We start from the raw sequence: 20,278 nt of genomic DNA, 5'->3' as shown, positions 1-20,278 counted from the left end.
TTTTTTTTCTCTTTGTGCCAAAGATGTCTGGTTCATCCTGCGTCACCCGACGAATAACCAACAGGATTTGAGGGTGGGGTCGGGGTTCCTTCATTTCATGCTGTCATCTTGCGTATTCTTCTACGTCACATACCATCGTCATCTCCTCTGTGTCCAAACGGTGGACGTAGATGTCACATGAGTTTGCCGGTTTCTGGGGAAGGAAAGGGGAGAAAATGTTCACACATGGATGACTGTGCACAATACACAGTGCGGTCAGATGTTAGAAAGAACTTTTTCAACACAACCATTCATCATCTTTTTGCTCTTTCATTTCCCCTGAGGCACCCCGCTGTCAGTCAGAGGACACCTTGGGGGTTACAAACCAAAAAACAGTCAGTGCCTTTGACCCTGAAAATAGAGGTCATAGCAGCTTTACATATTTCCCTCAGTGCACAGACACGAGGCCGTGCAGGTGAAATGCATCAGCGTCGGCCGCACGGCGTCGTGCCGGCGCGAGCTCATGGATGTACCTTGTATGTTGCGGATGAGTGCAGCCATCTTGTTTCTCCGGGAATGAAATCACGCTCCAGGCGAATCATGAACGTGGCAGCAGCATCCTCCATCCACCCCCACTGGATACATATCGAAGGGGCTGTCTTTGCCCACCCCTCCCCAAGAGAGGGGTGAGATGAGGTTTGGTTTATAGGGTCCTGTTTGCTGGACCCCCCCCCCAGAATACATTAATGCCCCTCAATCCCCACCCTCCTCCTCGTCCTCCTCCTGCTTTAAAGCTTGCGAGACTATTATCCAGCAGCCCCCAGTAAGTTCTTATCAGTGGCAGCCAGATGGAGAGAGCAGCAGCAATACCTCAAGACTTGTTGATCGAGCGGCGCTGGCAGAAAAGGCTGTCATTGTAGAGCGGTGCTGTGATTTCAGATTAGCATCTTTGCCTCTTTTTTTTTTTTCCCCTCTTTCCTCTATTTTATAATTGCCCAGAGAAGTCTCATTAATGTCTATTATATCATTGGCTGGATTTATCTCTCAGTGTGGACAGCTTGAAGGGTTTAAAAGAGAAAAACTGACACGGCAAACATGTCGAGAAGGTTTGTTTAAGCACGTGTCGATGTTTTCTTACCCGTGCTTAAGATGCACGACTATAATGAGACTCTACCCTGCATTGTAGTGGAATCTTATTACTGTTAAGCATCAGACCAAATCTAATCAGCTGCAGAAGGACAAACTGTGCGTCGAGGGGTGTCTGGCCACAAACAATAGAACATGACAAGAGCGAGCTGGGTGTACAACACTGTCCTCTAGTGCCTGTCACCGCGAGCAGCTCGGTGCCGTGCTTGCCCCGCTGTGGTCCAGTGCTGTTGTAAATGAGCACGGGCGGGTCGGGGGGTGGGGGGGTTGACACAAAAACGTCCAGGTTTGTTTTCACTTCCAGGAAACGAAGCTGAGGAACTGTTGTCGACTGCTCCACCAGCCATCTGATGCTACTGCAGGAAAAACACACAGGGACAAGAATAGTCACCCACTCCAGCCCCCGCCTCAATTCTACCACAGGGGGAAATACCCATAATGCACTACTTGATGCTTTTGTATTGAATTGGCTTCGCATTGGTGCTCTGACCCACTTCTTTCCAGCAGCGAGCCAGGTTATTTTAAGATTTCATTAGGCGGGAAGACCAAGGGCGAAATGAAAGGTGAAGAGCCTCAGACGCACACTCAGACCGGCCGGCCGCTCATTTTTTAGGAATTCGAATCAGTTTGTTTGTCTCGTTTCATGTGCAGGCGTCCAACCCTGATGACTGCTATGTCGTCAAGTCCTCCTCTTATGACTGCGTCATTGTTGCTCAGGTGAAGCTTGATGCACCCTGCAGACGTACATCTGAAATATCAGGAGCGACTTGGATCAAAACAAAGTTATTAAAGTAACATTTTGGCAAACAAACATTTGCTTTCTTGCTTTTTTTGATGAGGAGATTGACACAAGTCCCATGTCTGTATGTTAAATATGTTGCAGCCAATAAGCATAGCTTAGCACAAAGAGTGGAGACAGACGGAAACGGCTAGAAAATCCACCTACAACCTTTAAATCTGATATTTTATCCTGATTTTGTTACTTTCCCAGCTTATCTATAGCCTGGCTCTGTCTAAAGGTAAGAAAATCCACCTAGCAGTGCCTCTTAACCACATTCATGAGCACATTATAACTGGTTTATTTCATCTGCACAAAGAAAGTATAAAAAAGGACCAACCATGCTCGTGACATTTCCCAAAATGTCAAACTGTTTCCTCAAAACAACACTGTACTGAACTTGTCCTTAAATAGAAACTGATAAATATAACAGTCATAAATTAAAAATATATTAACATGGCATGACTTTAAAAACATTAAAAAACATCTATTTTCCAGAGTACTCCTCTTGAATGCTAAATATTGTGGCGCACTGTTAAAAATCTGCTTTATAAACAATAATCCCAACACAACTGGTTACTAAATATCTTCAATATCTCAATAATTGTGAAAAGGTGACATTAAACTCTGTAAAGAACTATTTTTCTCAGAGAGTTTAAAATGAGTTGCTCAAGTCTGCACTCTTTTGCTCCGTTACAAGCCTTGTAATCTTTTATATAACATGTCTGGCATTTATTACTCAGCAGGTCTGGCACGTGCTTGCCAGTGTAACAACAGAACGTAACCTCAGCCCATCAGTTCAAACACATTTTACGTGCACCATTAAGAGGCTGATTGGTGAGAACGTCCAGATGCTCTTTTTGTCAAGGTCAGGATCAAAGCCGGATGAGGAAGAGGAGGTGGAGGAGGTGTAGGAGGAGGAGGTGGGGGTTGATTTTGTACCCATCAGGCACTTGGAGCCCCCGCAATGACGTGGCACCTGCAACCAGGAAAGACACAAAATGGAGTCCCAGCTGTCCCCACACCATGAGTCAAAAGGCCGGGGAGTGGGAGGAGGAGCGAATGCTTCAGGCTCGATTAGTCCTACATCCTATCTCCATCCTCAGCTCTGAGCTCCATCAGCCCGAGTCATTAGCACCAAATTCACAGCTGCCACTCTGAAAAATTAGCAGGTGCTGCCTTTTTATTTTTTAGGATACGTGCTGACCAACGAGAGGAAAAATGAAATAGTCAGATACGTCGAGAACATCAGTGTGTCTTGCCTGCACGCCTCATGCCGGCAACAAGGGGAGCAGAAGTGACATTTGCATGCCCCGGGAGGTGGGACGAGATGAGATACACCCACTCTCCACCTCACGCCGCTGAGCAGACCAGCATGCACCTGTCCCCTCTGGCTGTGAACAGGCTGAGAGGAACTTTGGGTCAGTCGCCTCTGCTGACATAAAATGTTCCTGCACCGTCCGAGGCCTCCAGAAGCTTTCCTTTGTTGTCGTTGAGACAGGCAGAAAAAGTAAAGGATGAAGAAGAAGATGGAGGAGAGGTGATAGGTAATGAGAGCCGACTGAATGAGTTCATAACAGGAGAGGACGGGAGGTTATTGGGGGGAGGGGACGGATAGATTGGGATGTGAGAGAGAAGAGAGATAAGCAGATAGTTGGCGTGCGAATGAGGAGTGACAGTGACAGAGTCCCATGCAAAGATAAACAGCCTGGGTGCAGCCCCCTGTAATGGCTTTGCACGAGTAATTTGTCACTCCGTGTGAAAAGCAAACAGCAGGGAAGGCAATGGAAACACTTTGCACTGACACTTACCATCGCCCAAGGATGTCTTACCGAGCTTTCCCCATCTGTCTACACAACTGATGCTGCCCATTCCTCTGGTCAAGAGTGAAAATATGCCTCTGAAAAGAGCAGGGACACGTTTAATCCTGATACAGATGACATGATTCGGTGCCGATGCTGATGTTTAACAACCCAATTTGGACTCCCTGTCTGCAGGGTTACATATTCAGCTCTCTGTGTGATGACAAAGGCAACACAACGCAGTGAAATCTCTGCACGAACAAAACACGTGTTTTCATTTGTTTGGCAGCTCGGGAACATTAACACACTTTTGCATCGGTTTTTAAAATCACTCAGTTCAGTTACAGCGTCAAAAAAAATGAGCATGAAGTTACACAGAGACAGAAACCAGGAGCTGGAAAATGGAAAATTGACTGTCCACCATTTTGGAGTAAATGACAAGAGTAAACATAAATCTAACATGTGTGCACTGCCATCTTGTGGGTGTTCCTAACACTACACACACTTCTGCTCTTGAATACTTTTAAAAAATCCATTAGTGAAAGCAACTGTGGACACATTTTATGGTTATAAGGTACAAAACACACACACTTAATGTGTTTGAACAGAATATACTGAAATTAATGAACATTTTTGTCCCCTTTGACGCATAAATCAACTTAGAAAATGCAAAAAATGCTACATAAAACATTTTAAATCCAGCCGTCAGATTCAAGAAAACAAACAATAATATAATTTAGTGAAGGCGTTATGTCTCACTCCTCATCATCAACCTATCAAAATGCTCTCTGCAGTGCCCCCCAGCTGCGGCAGGTGAGAATGCAACACCCGTGGCCTTTTCCCTGAGATGGGCAGCAGCTCGCCACTCGCCTTCATCTGGTCTATTTTCCTGGACAGTTCAGCGTCGGTGTCAATGACCAAGGTGCATCTATGTGCGTAGCTGACCAGAGTCTCTTCTCCTTGGCGAAACATGCCCACCAAAGGGACCATGTCTTTGCCGGCCAGGTGGAGCTCGGCGATCGACGCCGTGTTGGCGATGGTGTTCCGGTCGATCCCGAGGTGGCGGAAGGCTTCGCTCATGCTTTTCTTCTTGATGAACGCCGACAGGACTTGTTTGTAGCGGTGGATGACATACTGGACACCGGTGGCTGGAGGAAGGAGTGAGACGTCATGTTACAAACACAGCATGAGGAAAAGGAAGTCATTTCCATGACATTGGGCATGCTCGGACTGATTTTGTTTCTTGGTGTGATCAGAACTTTTTTGGACTTACTTTGCATTAAGAACAGCCAATTGAGGATGCATCATACATCATGAAACTGTGGAAATTGTCACATCATACGAGTATTTGGGGACTATTTCGGTGTGAACACTGAGGCTGTTGTGAAACGAGGACAACAGAGAATTCATCTTCTTTGTCGCTTTTATCAATCTTTTACTGAAAGTCTCCTGATCTTTTCCTTTATCTGTATCAAAGGGATCTTGACTCCTTTTGTAACCAACAAATCCTCCATAAAACATCTAAAACAAGTATTTTGGCTTCTTCTGGACACATGATGTACTTGCAAGTCAGTTTTCTCTGTTGCCATCAAGGCGGCGTTACGTCTTACCTCCTTGTAAAACCAACGATACTCTAGATCGATCATTCCCTCTGCAGTCTTGTTCTTAATTGATTGTCACTGTTGGGTTCCTTTTGTAGTTTATTTATCATTTATTTATTGGCCTTTTACACATTTAGCTCTCTTGTATCATTTATCTGTATGTTTGTATGTGTCTGTCTGTGTAAAGCTGCTCCAAACGAATGGGATCAATAAAGTTTCGAAACCTTGGACAGGTCCCAGCCTGAAGGGGGGTTCAAACCCAGAACCTTCTTCTTGCTCAGTTCCAGCTGCTTCAATAAACTTAATAAGATACTGGTGTGATTATTACCTCTCTTCCTACTGTAGTCTTTCCCTTTCCTTGATTTTTTCTTGTCTTTATGATGTTTCTTCCTTCTGTGTTCACTCGACGCCGCCGAAACTTCTGAAGAGTCTGACGCTTCGGAGCCGCTGTCGCTGCTGTCAGAGGAGGTACAAGAAGCTCGTTCTCTCTTCCGGGATTTGTTTTCTGAGTGCTGTGCTTTGCTTGGTTTCGGAGCTGTGTGTGATAAAACAGTGACATGAGTCAGAGTGTCCGATTAGCGTAAACATAATCAAGTCAAGTCAAGTCGCTTCAGACACAAACCTTCCGCCATTGGACTTGGTGACGCAAACGTTGGCATGGAGCGGTTACTCGTCAGGTTTTCGATCTGGCTCCTCAGGAACTTGCGGTCCTGCATCAGGTCCTCCACCTGCCTCTCCAGAGCAGCGATGCGCTCCTGTTTGCTCTCCAGCATGCACTGCAGCTTGGTGATGGTCAGCAGCACCCTCGGGGGGAGGCTTTCCACATGTGAGGCGGCTAGAGGAAGACGAAGCAGCCCAAACATGATGCTGTAGTTCGGCCAACTTATTATGATGTGTTGGCTGGGCAGATATTATATTTTTGGTTCAACTGAAAGACTAATTACCGAATCAATAAATAAGAAAATAAATGAATAACCTTTAAGATGATGCCAGTGAAGCAGCAGGTACTGTATCAAAGTACTCTTACCCGACATGGCGCTGCTGGGCGTGTTGTCCTGAACGGCATCGGCTGACGCTCCTGTTTGAAAGTTCTCCCACTTTATGATGCGGAGTTCGTCTTGCTCCTGCTTCAGCCAGGCCGGAGAGGCGAGCCTGTCTTTGCACCTCACCGAGCTGGAGTCGATCTCTACGCAGGGGGAATAACCTGACGGCTCCTGCTGCCACACGGACGACATCGCTTCAAACCTGGGACAGGACCAGAAGCTTTACGGATCATGTAAATACAAACTGACAGAGAGGCTCATACATACTGAAAAAGACGTACATTCCTAGTATTTCATTGTAAGATTTGTTTTCTCTAGAGTCCAAAACCTGAACTGTTTTTCAATGAATACTGACTCCACTGTTTCTAAAGCTTGGAAAAACATCATGATGGTTTATTTGTTCAGTATTATTTGTAATCTATGTTGTTCTTCTGGTTTCTGGTCTTTTTCTCTAAATTGTGGTGTCTCATAAACTTGTTTGGAGCTGAGCATATTACATCCTCAAATCCAAAAAGTTTTGGCATTAATTAACTTGAAGTCAATGAATCAATAACGCCTCCTTTGCCAACAAGTTGGTTGATATCGAATCACTTTGTTGAGGTTGACGTTTAAGGAGGAGATATTTGTTTAATGTAAAATCAAACAAAAATGACTCATTGGTAAAGTTACAGGCAAACATCTAACCCAGTGAACTCTCATGGAGCCACACATGGAACATGTGGAAACATCTTGAAATCATGACGGTAGTTATCATATATAGCGACAAGCTCTTCATCTCGTCATTATGAGATCTGTGTCTCATCACGAAGAGATATTAAACATGGAGCTGTAGCTCTGAGACATTGAATCTATGATAGAGACATACATAATGTAAAACTAAAGCATGACTCAACGTACGTTAATGCATGAGTAATGCTCATGCAGGGACCTATTTAACGCTCGAACTGCTGCGATGTTGATTTAATGCATCATGTTACATGAACTGCTGTCGCTGGATATTAAACTAATGACGGCATCGCTCGGTATGAATATTCATCGTGCAGTGACCCATCAAGTTATTAACATGACGTATAAACAAAGTCAAAACGCAGCAAGCGCGAGGCGTACAGCCACATACAGCTGATACTTTAAGACAAGACGTCGTCCTGCTCGATGTTCTGCTGACCATCATACGAATGATCACGTGGACAGTGACTGGTTTAATATACTGAATTCCATTTTTGCAAGAGGGTTTGTATCATAACTGAAGCTGCTCTGCATGGCTAATGACATATCATTTAATTATTATTATTATTATTATTTTTTTTTTTTGCTTGGTTGTTTATATGCACCTCTCTCCAAGCATGAACATGTGAATGTATTATGCAGGCATGGCAGTGTACACTTTATCGTTTGTCCTTATCTGATTGTTATGGGATGACTACAGAATGTCGTGCCTGTACAAATTTGAGTCTGAGTTGGTATGTGAGCCAAGTGGATGTTAGATGTTAGATATTATTTATTTGCTTTTTTTCCCTTTTTTTTAAATGTATGTTTGTTTTGTTTTGTTTGTTTTTGTATTTCTTGAAAATTTAATAAAAAAAGTTTATAAAAAAAATATATATATACTGAATTCATGCAGACTTCTTTGGTTTATCACAGCTGTCAGTATTTGTGACATCTTAACATTATGGGGGAGGACACAATTTTTTGAAGTGGTGCTTCAGCAAATTTGAGGAAAAATGCTAAAAAAAAAAGTTTAAAAAATTATTACTATTAACATTAACATTAGAACATTTATAACAATAACTTAACATATCAAAGTCTTATTTTCCATGCCCATTTTTATGATTAAAGGCCAGTCAAAACATCATTTATCTCACTAACTGTCAGTTTTCTGCTCTTTACTTTGGCATGCTTGCCAGCTGTGGTAACAAATTTATCAATTCATCTTTCATTACAACATTTATCTGTGTTGTGTTTTCCTTTATGAAACTTGAAAGCGGGTTTCAACCTGTTTTATCTCTCTGCTGTGACTCCGGAAAGAGTTTGAGTTCGAGCAGGTTTCCATTTGATGATATTTCTCTCATCATTATAAAACAGAAAAAGACAAATGAAACCGACGATTCTTAATTCAGTAAAATGATCTAGATGAAGATTTAAGTAAGCTACATTAACGCACAGAAATAAGCATCAATTTATGCACGTGTGAATTAACAGCAGCTAATGAATGCATATCTAAATACACTAATCAACACGAGGACTGAGGTGTATTCGTCATTATAACATCATTTATATGCAGCACATCTGTCTATGATCTTCATTTACTGTGTTCACTGTAAACGTTGCAGATTAATAATTGATAAACAATATTTGCTGCGGTCACGTCACGTGAGTTTATCACTGCAGCTTACAGTGCTTTCACCTTAATAACGGAGACAAAAACTGATAGCGACCTAATCATTTATTAATCCACATGAGTTAATGATATATGACCCATTAATACATTCATTAGAGCGTGATAAATCATGCATTAGTTAAGCATTAATTAAGAATGAGCAGGGGACCGTACTTTGTGTGCTTATGTCCTGATTTGATTTTAGAAGCAGACTTCAGAAGGAAATGTTTTGGTCTTGTACTTCAGCAGAGGAGATGTTGATTGATCGTCTCCTCGACTGTGAGATGTAAATGTCTCTAAGATGCTCACAGGATAATTCACATGAAACAAGCAGCTGTTTCTGCAGGTGGACTCCAGCGTGCGATCAAATACCAGAAGATACAACGTGTCACTAAATGCACCCTGTAATTAATAAGACTTTGAAGTTCTGCTGTGTAAATATGAGAAACTCTGAGAATCAGTGGCAGATTATGAGAAAGGAAACTTTAGAATCAGGCTACAAAACAAACTTTAAGGCACAATGTGTCATGATGAACGACCACGTCACGATGAGTTCATGTGATTAGTTAAATCACAGTTACTTCATACGTCGATTGTTGACATGCAAACATCTTCATGTTGCTGCATGATCCAAAGGTCTTTGTTAATAAGTCCTTTACCACAGAGGACAATGCTGCACTAAAACCAAAAACACCAATGGACACCACTGTGAGGAGAAGGGCCAGACACGTTTAGGCGGTTTACAATGACGTGAGAAAGAAAATCTGATGGTTTCTGTTGATGTTTGGGACAAACTCAGAGCGGCAGATGTCGAGATATCCTGACTTTTAGTCTCTTAAGCTTCCAAAAGCACTGGTTACTACATTTCCCATAATGCAACCCTAAGGAATCTTTAATTACAGAGACTGTCCCGCTTCTTTAAAACCCGAAATGTCCAGTTTGTAACGCAGGGCACTGTTTAAACTTCTGAGTCTCGAGCCGGGCACTCATGACATCATCAGGGTCATTTATCCAATTGGTGGAGCGGCCCTTTAACTGATGAACTCATTGATTTTATCATGTCTTGACGTTAAGTGATAGGATGCATGACATATTAATGATGATAATGAGTTATGCATGTGATTTTTGCAGCCCCATTTTAAAGCTGTGTGGATGAGGAGTGGTGCATTCAGGTGCCTGGGTGCCCGTAAACAGATTAAAAGCTCAAAACTTGTTTCTGTTGCAGGAAGTGGACATCACTGTTTTACTCCATGTTTCCATGGAGATGGTGGTGATGATGATGATGGGCTCTTTAACATGTGCAAGCTGCAAGTATGGAGCGAGTGCTGCAGTGATTAATCTGGCTTCATCACCTGACACAACGTGTTAACATGCGAATTACTCTCACGGGGGAGAAACTACCGCAGCCTGGAAGGAAATATGACGTTTTAATGTTTGCACATGAGATAGAAACACTAATAAAGTGCCATGACACAATGATAAAGTCAGCAGGCCTATTATCTTTATCCATATTGCAATGATAAAGTCAGCAGGCCTATTATCTTTATCCATATTGATTTATTATGCAGATGAATGCAGGAATATATCAGTGTTTTAATAGGTGAAATGACAAGTTTTAAAGCTCTTATAATAAACAAAGATGTGATGTTTCATATGCAAAAAAAAGGGACAACCATTTCTCCCTGCAGTGGTTTTAATTAGCTCCTACCAAGATGGATGCTAATGACTGTAATTACCAGCAAAAAGGGAGAAAAAGGAGCAACAAAGCCGGTGAGACGCGCAGAACAACGTACCTTCAGGAGGGTCCAGCGGCTGCGCCTGGTGCCGGAGATGCTGCTTGTGTTTGTGCCGCCGTGCGCTCAGGTGTCACTCCGTGAGGAAGCCCGTTTATTCAAAGAAAATATAAACAGTGAAGAAATGCGAGACTACAACATGCATGTCAGAGAGCGGGGCGGTGCCAGGGAGCGCAGCTAGGACATTACGCTGCGTTCAGGGGCGCGGCGGAGAGTCCGACTTTACATATCTGTGTTAAAGGGCCTCATGGCCTCAATCCTCAATTAAAGCAACGCTGTGTAGAAATAGACATTTTTGCAATTTAGTGTCCCCAGTTTCAAAGTGTAATGTTGTAAATTTGGACAGCTGTATCGACAACTTTGCCAACTTTCTCCATCACCGTCCTCTGTCATTATGTCCATAGAGGCTGCTGAGCCTACTTACCTAATTGCCTGCTCGCCCAGCTCCTGTTCTGGCACGACACCAGCTCCTTTGTGCCCTGAGCATGAAAACCTCCTCCTCTTCTTCTTCTTCTTCTTCTTCTTCTTCTTCTTCCCAGTGGTCCGAAATGCCTTGTGGTACAAACACTAACACTCCCCGGGCTCTCTGAGCTCACAGTCCATCAGCTCGACTAACAAACAGTGCTGACATGAACTAACAGCAGCAGTTACGTACTTCTTGTGGGTGATTGTATCCAGATCACAAAGTTATATTGTGCAAAAAATAGGAATACAGGGTAATTTTGATTTATCACATTTTTGTGTAGGATTTTACTATTAAACAAATCCAGCTGCAGGCTTAAATATTTTTACATTATTCTTTCACACTTTAGTGATTGCATGTACCACCCACTTTAAATTTGCATATTTCCGACGGTCCTTAAAGGCATCAGGAGAGCTGTGACAGGCTTGAAGTGGGCGTGTCCTTTCAAAAAAGTGATTGACTTGTACAGTTTGATGACTGCAAAGTTAAAGTTAAGTTTAACTGTCTCATATAATCACGCAGGTACAATCACAGTGAAATGTTTATTTCTGTAATTTGTTATATTAAGTGTAAAATAAAATGATCTCCTCTTTCAATGTAAAACTGCATGACTCTGATAAATAAATAAACCATAACTTTGATGTCACATCAGCTAAATAAATGATCTAAATTACTAAATAAATAAACACAAGAAGTTGGCTCAGTAATAGAAAATAGAACAAAACCCATAAACTATTGGTTACTTTAGATGTAAAAAGTCATCTTTACAGTAATGTCTGTAAATAAGTAATAGTAATAATCGTAAAGAAGTCAGTAAAAAGTGTTTTGAGGTGCAGTGTTCTCATTTCGGATCCTCGTGGCCTGAGGGTAGAAACTCCTGCTGAGTGTTGGCCTTGTGTATCCAGAACGTTCTTCCCGATTGCAGCAGGGAACGAGGACGATATCCGGGTGGTCGAGATCCTTAATGATTCTCCTCATCAGCGTCTAGTTTAAATGTTTTTTAAACTAGACGTTGTCCATGACTCTGACACTCTTCAGGTTTCTGAACATCTGTTTGCAGCTGTGTGTTGATGGTTCAAAAACCTGCATCGGCACTCTGGGTAACACATCCAAGGTTTCCCAAAACTAGGACACTCCAAAAACCAGGATACCAGTGCACATGTAAACAGAAAACGTCCCTCGAGTCCAGTTCTCTGCTCTTTTTATGCTGATAATAACATGTAAGTGTGTGTGTGCATCAGAGACAGTCGAAGGTGAAATAAAAGCAGACACGATGACGTTACAGGGAACTTTATTTGTGGTTAGGCTACAATTCTTTGGCTACAGAGAGACAAACACTAATCCACCGACACATCTGATATCCTGGTTACCTCTCTAATGTACTCTATCTACTCAGCGTGTGTTTACAGTGGTCATTTGAACAAATCTCAGCTGCCTTATAGAGACACACAAATAGAGACATCAGATGTTGTTCAGACGTTAAATGTTTCTTAAAGGTTTCTTCTCATATGCCCACTGGCCTATCGATAACAATAAAGTAAATACTGTTATATATATATTAAATAACAACTGTGTTAGTCTTAAAATACAAAAAAAAAAAAGTATAACAAGGTGAGGTGTCATTTGGATTTGTCAAGTCTTTTTTTGTAGTTGTTAAAGGATAAAAATTCGACATATTGTAAATCAATATATAGTTTCTTTCCATACGCAACCGATAAAACATATATTCTCTGAAATCCATTCAAATCACATTGCATAATCCTTCGTGATACAAACAGAGACACCGTCCGTCGTGACTCACTTTCACATTTCTTCATTTATAAGGACACTCTTCAAGCCATATGGAGTGATTGCATTAGTTGTGACAGCAGTAAAGTATAACAGGCACTGAGTTTTGGGGGCATGGAGGGTGAAATATAACGAATTATTTGATCTAATACTTCTATAATGGTAATACTGTATCACTACTAACTGGCAAATGCAGCAGCAGACTGAGGCCACAGAGACTTTTCCCCAGTGCACAAACACGTCTTATGTTTACAATGTGATTATCCAACTAAGCCTCAAGCCACCTGATCAAATTGTATCAGTGTGACTACAGTTGGCTCCTGTATAAATCTTGTTTACAGTGACTAAAAGTGACTCACCACTGTGGAAATGCTGGTAAAGGTGTTAGGAATTGGACATAGAAATGGGCAGTTGTTCACAGAAACTTTAGTTTCAAATTTCGTGCTTTTATGTCTGTGGAAAAAGTTTAAAAAGAGAGCCAAGACATGAAATATTGAATCACTCCCACCCTCCTGCTCCCTACATAATGTCACATGGACAGACTGAGTAGTATTAGTTAGTTAGACAGAAAACAGCAGTGCCCTCGGTATAAAGATACTCCACCGTCTCTGCCTCCGTTGTCTGCGTCCGCTTTGCTTTTTGACCTCGCTGGCTGACTTTCAGTGGCAGATGGCGAGGAGGAGGCGCTTAAAGTCGCCGCTGCACTCGTCCCTCAGGGCGTCCTTCAGGGACACGTCGTACTTCTCCAGATACATGTCTTTGATGGTCTCCAAATCGTACTGTTGACGACAAGAAACAAAGCGAATTTAGTGAATTTATATATATTTATATGTGAAGGAATCACGTGTCAATCAATCGGACAGTATGTTTACATCCACCGAAGCTGTGAAATGAAGCCATTTCCAAAAAATGCAGTTCCTCAAACGTCCACTTGAGGCTGGCTACAAAATGAGTCAGTCTCCATAAGTCCCCATGTTCAAATGTCCAACTTCACAGCAGAAATAAACATGTTTACAGCCTGGTACAAAAAACAGTTTTGGTCTCTGTAGCTAATTTCCCCGTTCATGACAACTGTACTGAGGGTGAATTTATATACAACTCACCTGTTCAGATTATATTAAGGCTTAAAGTTATGCAGAAATAAGTGTGTGGGCGCTTTGACTGACAGGTGGGTGCTGTCACAGGAGGCTTGCTCGAGCAACCAGGCTTCATTCAGCCCACCTCGGGTCCACGTCTTTGCCCAATTTGAGGTGCAGTCGTATTGGAAATCTCTACGTTTAAAGTCAGACTTAACTGGAACCGAAAGTAGCATTTATGCTGTAAAAACTGTAAACACAGACAACAATGTAAATCTTTACCTCGGAGCGACACACGATGATGCGAATGAGGGTATCCTCGTCAGTTCCCGCTCCTTTCATCGCACCGTTCAGACGTCTGGCAAAGTACAGCTGAGGGTTCTTAGCAACTCTCACTGCGGAGAGCAAACACGAGAGCTTCATTACATTCCACTGACATCAGCTCATTTTCTCTAATAAAAGTAAATACCTTCCATACAGTCTGTTTAGTCGACACTTTCCTGAACCTCATTAACCACAAACATCTAATTTTTTGTTATCCTACTTGGACAATAAAGGGTGTTCATTAATGCTGTAAAATTCGTACTAACCGAGCGCTCTGTAGCATTTCTTCAGTGTCCCAGAAGTCTCATTGTCGATGGCGTCGAGGATCTCGGTTCCAGAGAGCTTTGGAGAGAAAATGACTAGTTGAATGTGGTAACGTTTCATTTCCCAGGTCTATAATTTCTACTTAATCTCCACAAACATGATTCAACACTATGATTGGTGGTTTATATTTGAAGCACGTATAATTAAAAAAGAAATTACAGTCTGTCCGCACCTGTATGAGAACCAACAACGCTTCTTAGGGGGTAATTGTAAGATACAAACTCACGTGCTAGATGAAGATGAAATGTCAGGTCACATAAACTGATATGCAATATGACATCAGAACATACCTGCTCATACATCTTGAAGGTGGCCTGCAGCTGCAGGTAGTTTCTGGAAGCCAGGATGTAGGTGAAAGTGGACTCATCTGTGCCAAAACGACCCTCACCAGCCTGCCACGAATCACATTACTGTTATCGATTAATGAATCTGCGATGAGATTATCATGAATATGTACTTTACAATGAAACGGCACCTCGAACAGGGAGGTGGCATCTTGTTCGGCCAGCTCCTCGTCCACATCGTAACTCTCATCTCTGTTGCCCTGGAAGAAGAAGGAGAGTAAGATGACTTCTGCCGTGTGGTGAGGCCTGCAACTAAATCTGGCTTTCGTTTTACTAATGAGAGACTGTCTGGACGGTGGCCAGTGTGAGTGTGTGTGTGTGTGTGTGTGTGTTTATAGGGCATGATCGGGCACAGGGAGAGTGAGCTTGATTTCAGTCCTACATCAGACTCAAGTGGAGTTGAAACACAAGACCACTAACCTGCAAAAGAGCTGTGAGCAGATTTCTTACGTCCCCGCTCGTGTCTCCCTCGATATCTTCTTCGAGATCCCGTTCATGCACTAAAGGAGTGACACAATGTAAACAGGGAAGGGTTAAACACAATGAAAAGCCACGCTGTTTACTTTACGTCTCACTCCTAGATACTCTTGTAGTGTAAGATAAAAGTTTCTCGCGTTCAGTCTTCTGTTTTTAATTTGTAACACCCACTTTCCCTTAACCTGCTTTTGCACTCAAGTTAATTATTAACCCACATCTTCAAAGTTTGTCCTGTTTTCTTTCCAAAAACACAAGCCTTGAGTCGCAGCGGCTTTCAGTTTAATGAGACTACGAGTCGGTAACATAAGCTCTTTGGTGATGGATGCCATTTTTAGACTAAAATCAGTTGTTATTCTGCCTTTTCTGTGCATGTAGGTGCACATATCTGCAGCCAGGAGTATGTAGTCGTCTAGCTATAGAGTAAATAGAGAGATCTGGACGTCATAGTAGTCTGTAAAGCTTTAGAGCAGGCATGTCCAAAGTCCGACTAGGTGGCCAATCACAGCCCGCGGTCAGATTTCATACAGCAGCTTAGTTTTTATAATATATTATTTATAGTCTGCTAGGATTGACACAATGAAGCATTTGAATGCACTAAACGTTAAACTAACTGCAGGTGTACATGTATGTACCTGTAGATATGACACTTTCTGAATCTATCTTGTTAAAGAGAAAAGCAAGAGTGATTCGTTTCAAACTTAAATGTTAACAGACTTTGCATTACTCATAATAAGTCATGTTTAGAATGAACACAGCTCTGTTATGGTTTGAAACACGCAGAGCGCATTGAGTAGTGGTGCAGAAGTGATACATTTTTCCATCGGGCGTTCAGTTTTTGATACTCTAACACAGCTTTTTAAACATAATTTCCAATGTTTGACAGTGGTATCTAGAAATAATGTACACGTTCAGTCAACATTAATGTTAGATGTCAGTAAACGAGCAATTCAAACGGTTGCATAGCAACACTCCAGACAGCTAACTAGTTTGGTTAGCAGTGAGCTAATCACAGAAAACTAAATTCTAGACAGAAATCACAGAAACCGCCGTCGTACAAAGACCGACAGACAGACAGAGTTTAAACATTAAGGAACCTTTTATTGTACAATAAACATGCGCGTCACTGTATTTGATCTGACAAAATGCCGGGCGCTAATGCTAATGACAGCTATTTATTGTGGTTGCCGTAGCAACACAATGTTCAATTAAAAACAGAATTGCCCCAGTATATAAATTTCAAAGCATATTCAAGTGATTCAGCTCCGGTTATCTTGTAACAATGACGTCTTTTTTTTACAGTCATTGATGTGGACATACTGTATGACTTATACTTTGTAACCTGTGGCCTTAATCATGGCTAATAAATCAATTATCGGTGCTTTATAGCATGATAAAAGTAAAGTTAAAGTATCCCAGAGGAGCATACACAACCAGCCAAAGAGATTTCACAACCGCTGCCATAAATTAATGTATCAGTCATCGATACACGTGGTGAAATGTGGCAACAGTTGGGTGAGCCTTCCTCGAATCCCACTGGTAATGCCAAATAGTAACAGTAGGCCCTGCAATGGGTATCAGGCTGTGCTGTAAATCAACAGGTGAGTCGGACTTATCTTTTCTTTCCTATTCTCACCACGCACAAGTTAATTACAGTAGCACGTCGCAAGCACCTGCCTGCAGGATGCAGCCTGATTAACAAACCAACCAAGCTCCATTAAGATACTAGAAAGCAACCCAACACTGACGTCATCCTATTAAGGTTTTATTTGTTTTTGCCCCAGTAACTCACTACTCAAATTGACAATTAGAAATTTTGGAATATATTTGGAAGAATGGAAGAAAATAGGAAAAGAAGGCAAAAGGACATGTTGGTAAATGTAATCAGTTATCGGCACTGGCATCACGGGAAGTTGCGACAGGATGTCTTGACTAAACAAAGTGTGACTGTACATTACACGGCTGAAGGGATAAGAATAGCAGGCGACTGTATGTGGCGTGAGTCCTAATGAGTCACTCTTTCCTCCAGGGTTCATGAAGGAGGGGTGACTTTGGGTTCAACTGCACGACATTTTTTTATGTCACATGACGATGGGTGGAAGTATGTTTTCGTAATGGAAATGTTTTGCCTTTATTTTGAAAAATAAAAAAAGTGTATAACAAAGTTTAGCTCATCCTCTTACCTTGAAAGTAGCATTCCTTGAACATGGCGATGTCCTGTGGGAAAGAAACAAAAAAAATCTGAGCATGTTCAAGCTGACATCTTGATATAAGGGCACACAGATTTTAATGTGTTCATTCCATGCTTTTAATTTGTGACTGACAGCGTTGGTGGCGGTGCAGAGGATCTCCACCAGGACGTCTTCATCGGTGCCGGCCCCCTTCATGGCCTTCCTCAGCTCCTTCACAGCGTAGATGACGGGCGGGTCCAGCATGGCGAGGATGGCCTTCTCAAAGCTCCCCGACAGCTCGCTCTTCAACACGTCCACCAGCTCCTATCACAGAGAAATGCATATTCTAACATATGTCTAATAACTAAAATGGTTAGTAAAGACACAGTAAAGGACACTCACGTCGTCATATTTATCAAAATAGGCCTGTTTAATCTCCTGCCGCTGAAATGAACAGCGGTTCGCCAGGATTTCAATGATGGCCTTCTCGTCAGTACCTAAAGACACAAAAAATATATTATAAATACACTTTACAAGACAAAAACAAACACTGTTTATTCGTTTCCAACTCACCAAACCCTTTGCAGGCTTTGCGGATGGCCTTGATGTCGGCTACAACATCAAACTCCTCGTATGGCACGACTGTGGGCTGTGAGAATGAAAGCAGATGACTTTGTTTCAGCTCACATCACACTGATTGTCTCGGTAAACCAAGTTCAGAGGGATTCATGATGGAGACGCAGGAGCAGCTGGTGGATTGGGGGATGGGATTACACAATGCTTTGGTTGAGGAATTCGGGGTCCAGCAGAAGTCTTTAAACAAACTTGGTGGAGGCCCGCTATGAATTACTGGCAGCAACCAAAGGGGCGGCGCAGAGGCCAACAGGGGTCTGCGAAACTCCAAAGAGTCACTATAATGTAACTATAGCAGGCCGGCAATATAAAAACAGCTTAATGCCACTTTAAGGTCCCATACAAGGAGAATGTTTGACTCAAAACTACAATAAACTACAATGTTACAGCTACTTTACAATTACAACTCAGCCAAATAATCCAAAAATGTAGCTTTTTCACCAAATAATTGGACACAAATGTGCCAAAAACATTTAAATCTGTCCGTGTCTGCACTCATGACCCAACACATATCACGCTCATTCATCGACACACACATCTAACGGGGCTGTGATGAATTCCGCAGGGGAGTGGCTCTTTTCCTCTGCGTAAAAAAATAAATAAAAAAGAAAGCCAGACACTGTGGTCTGTCACACGGTGTCATCTCATTTAAAGAAACACCAAATATTATAAATATGACGCCTTAAATTGGAGTTACAGTACAACATAACGGAGATTTGTCAGCGTTCATGCGCCATGAAGGCGAGTGGAGGTATTGCGCGGCTGTTTTTTTGGCGTCTATAATTAGAAATAAAAATACAAATACATGACTGGGAATAAATGCTAGTAAATATAGTTTATTCTGCAAATCACGAACATTTGAATCAAATCCAAACTGGCGCACGCACTTTGACCGAAGCCCAAACAGCTGATTAAGATTTTCTATTTCCTATTTCTATTTAAAGATCTTTAAAGAGACGCGCTCCTACCTGACAGTTTCCCATTTTTATTTTTATTTTTAAAGATGTTTTTATCCGCTTCGAGCAGCTGCTGTCGGTGCTGTAAACTGGACTGGACTCGTTCCGTTCTGGGTCTCGGTTCTCCTTGTCCCCCTTCGGCCCAAAGCAGAAGAAACCAGTCTGTGACGTCACCGCGGACCTACCCCCCTCCCCATCACATTTAACTATTTACATCCACGGTCAGTGTAGTATCCCAGCATGCAGTGGGTCACAGCCCCTTTTTCTATCAACACATAACCAGATATATTATAGACTTTTCATATTATATTCAATAATGACAATAACAGAACAAACCCTGTTATTAAGTTGTTAGTATTAGAAATGTTTTTTTTTTATCTGTACCTTTAATTTGTTAGTTATTAAATGTACCTGTCCAGTTTGTTGTCCTTGTGTTGAACTGTGTTTATATCTGCAATAACAGCAAAAAATTTTGCATCAGAGATGATTTTCCTGACATTTTAAACACTTCTCTGCATGTTCTTTAGATATATTTTAAGTTTTTTTAAACAATAAGACATATTTAATAGGCTTATTTGTATTCGTACTTTTTGATAAATGCAGTGTTTTATCTATTTGTTTTTTGTTGTGTATGTGTTCAGTGTCAAAGATCGTGTCTCTATATGTCATCTTTTAAATAAACACCATGTAGGAATTGGTATTTTTGTGATTTAGCGCCCCCAATTTCAGAGTGTAATAGTAAAAGTCAGTCCCAGATTTGCTCTTGCTCAGTCACTCTCTCTTTTTCTCTTCTTAGCTTCTTCTGTCAGTGTCCTCTTCTGCCTTTTCACCTCTGTCGTTAGGTCCATAGAGGCTGCTGAGAACAGTTGAACATTGCCCGCTTGCCCAGCTCCTGTTCTGGCATGACAGCACAAAAAACACCTGTGGAAGGAACACTAACACTCCCCTGGTGCTCTGAGCTCACAGTCTGGGCAGACTTGCTTACAAGCAGCTACAGTTCACAGCAGTTTACTTCACTGTCCATCAGGAAACTCTGTAAATCACAGAGAGCTGAGGCGCAGCAGCCAGAGGACATTTTCTCCATAAAATATGATCCACTTTCACCTGATTACAAGTCAGTGTATGATTTAAAATCTGTTATTTTATGGCAGAAACGTTACACAAAGTTGCTTTGAATTGTTCCTTCCTTCTTATCAAGTCATTTTA

At 41.9% G+C, this 20,278-nt stretch overlaps 3 protein-coding genes across 4 annotated transcripts in view; all 3 read right to left on the bottom strand.

The window, feature by feature from the left end:
* Window positions 1-383, bottom strand: part of myo3a (myosin IIIA) — a 62,454-nt gene extending 62,071 nt beyond the window's left edge. Inside the window, exon 1 of the mRNA XM_027274367.1 lies at window positions 134-383. The gene's annotated coding sequence lies outside the window, so the exon portion shown is untranslated. The remainder of the gene's footprint in view (window positions 1-133) is intronic.
* Window positions 8-10,728, bottom strand: LOC104933965 (coiled-coil domain-containing protein 106-like). Its single transcript, XM_010749517.3, has 6 exons — window positions 10,520-10,728; window positions 6,334-6,551; window positions 5,929-6,141; window positions 5,635-5,841; window positions 3,715-4,853; window positions 8-193 (listed from the first exon to the last, which is right to left on the bottom strand). The coding sequence occupies exons 2-5, from the start codon at window positions 6,539-6,541 to the stop codon at window positions 4,474-4,476; spliced, it is 1,008 nt and encodes a 335-aa protein (XP_010747819.1). The 5' UTR covers window positions 6,542-6,551; window positions 10,520-10,728; the 3' UTR covers window positions 8-193; window positions 3,715-4,473.
* Window positions 10,729-12,256: 1,528 nt separating this feature from the next.
* Window positions 12,257-19,255, bottom strand: anxa13 (annexin A13). 2 transcript variants are annotated; one of them, XM_019254148.2, is made up of 11 exons: window positions 19,085-19,255; window positions 18,057-18,132; window positions 17,886-17,980; window positions 17,637-17,804; window positions 17,496-17,529; window positions 15,259-15,338; window positions 14,970-15,038; window positions 14,785-14,886; window positions 14,437-14,512; window positions 14,129-14,241; window positions 12,257-13,549 (listed from the first exon to the last, which is right to left on the bottom strand). In XM_019254148.2, exons 1-11 carry the CDS (start codon window positions 19,097-19,099, stop codon window positions 13,430-13,432), a joined length of 948 nt encoding a protein of 315 aa, XP_019109693.1. In that variant the 5' UTR covers window positions 19,100-19,255; the 3' UTR covers window positions 12,257-13,429. The 2 variants fall into 2 exon arrangements, with proteins under 2 accessions (XP_019109693.1, XP_010747816.2); XM_010749514.3 differs by having other exon boundaries at window positions 17,637-17,807; window positions 19,085-19,254.
* Window positions 19,256-20,278: the final 1,023 nt, after the last annotated feature.

Source organism: Larimichthys crocea, chromosome XXIII (genome assembly GCF_000972845.2).
Source record: "Larimichthys crocea isolate SSNF chromosome XXIII, L_crocea_2.0, whole genome shotgun sequence".
Lineage (NCBI taxonomy): Eukaryota > Metazoa > Chordata > Actinopteri > Sciaenidae > Larimichthys > Larimichthys crocea.
This window is presented reverse-complemented; position numbering and strand designations above follow the sequence as displayed.

Excerpts from the sequence above, each read along its gene's own strand:
- LOC104933965 (XM_010749517.3), bottom strand. The coding sequence starts at position 6,541 with ATGTCGTCCGTGTGGCAGCAGGAGCCGTCAGGTTATTCCCCCTGCGTA. Across the intron at positions 5,842-5,928 it reads ACCAAGTCCAATGGCGGAAG|CTCCGAAACCAAGCAAAGCA; the intron begins GTTTGTGTCTGA and ends TATCACACACAG. Across the intron at positions 4,854-5,634 it reads AGACTACAGTAGGAAGAGAG|CCACCGGTGTCCAGTATGTC; the intron begins GTAATAATCACA and ends TCCTTCCTCCAG.
- anxa13 (XM_010749514.3), bottom strand. Across the intron at positions 15,339-17,495 it reads CAAGGAATGCTACTTTCAAG|TGCATGAACGGGATCTCGAA; the intron begins GTAAGAGGATGA and ends TCACTCCTTTAG. Across the intron at positions 14,887-14,969 it reads ATGCCACCTCCCTGTTCGAG|GCTGGTGAGGGTCGTTTTGG; the intron begins GTGCCGTTTCAT and ends GATTCGTGGCAG.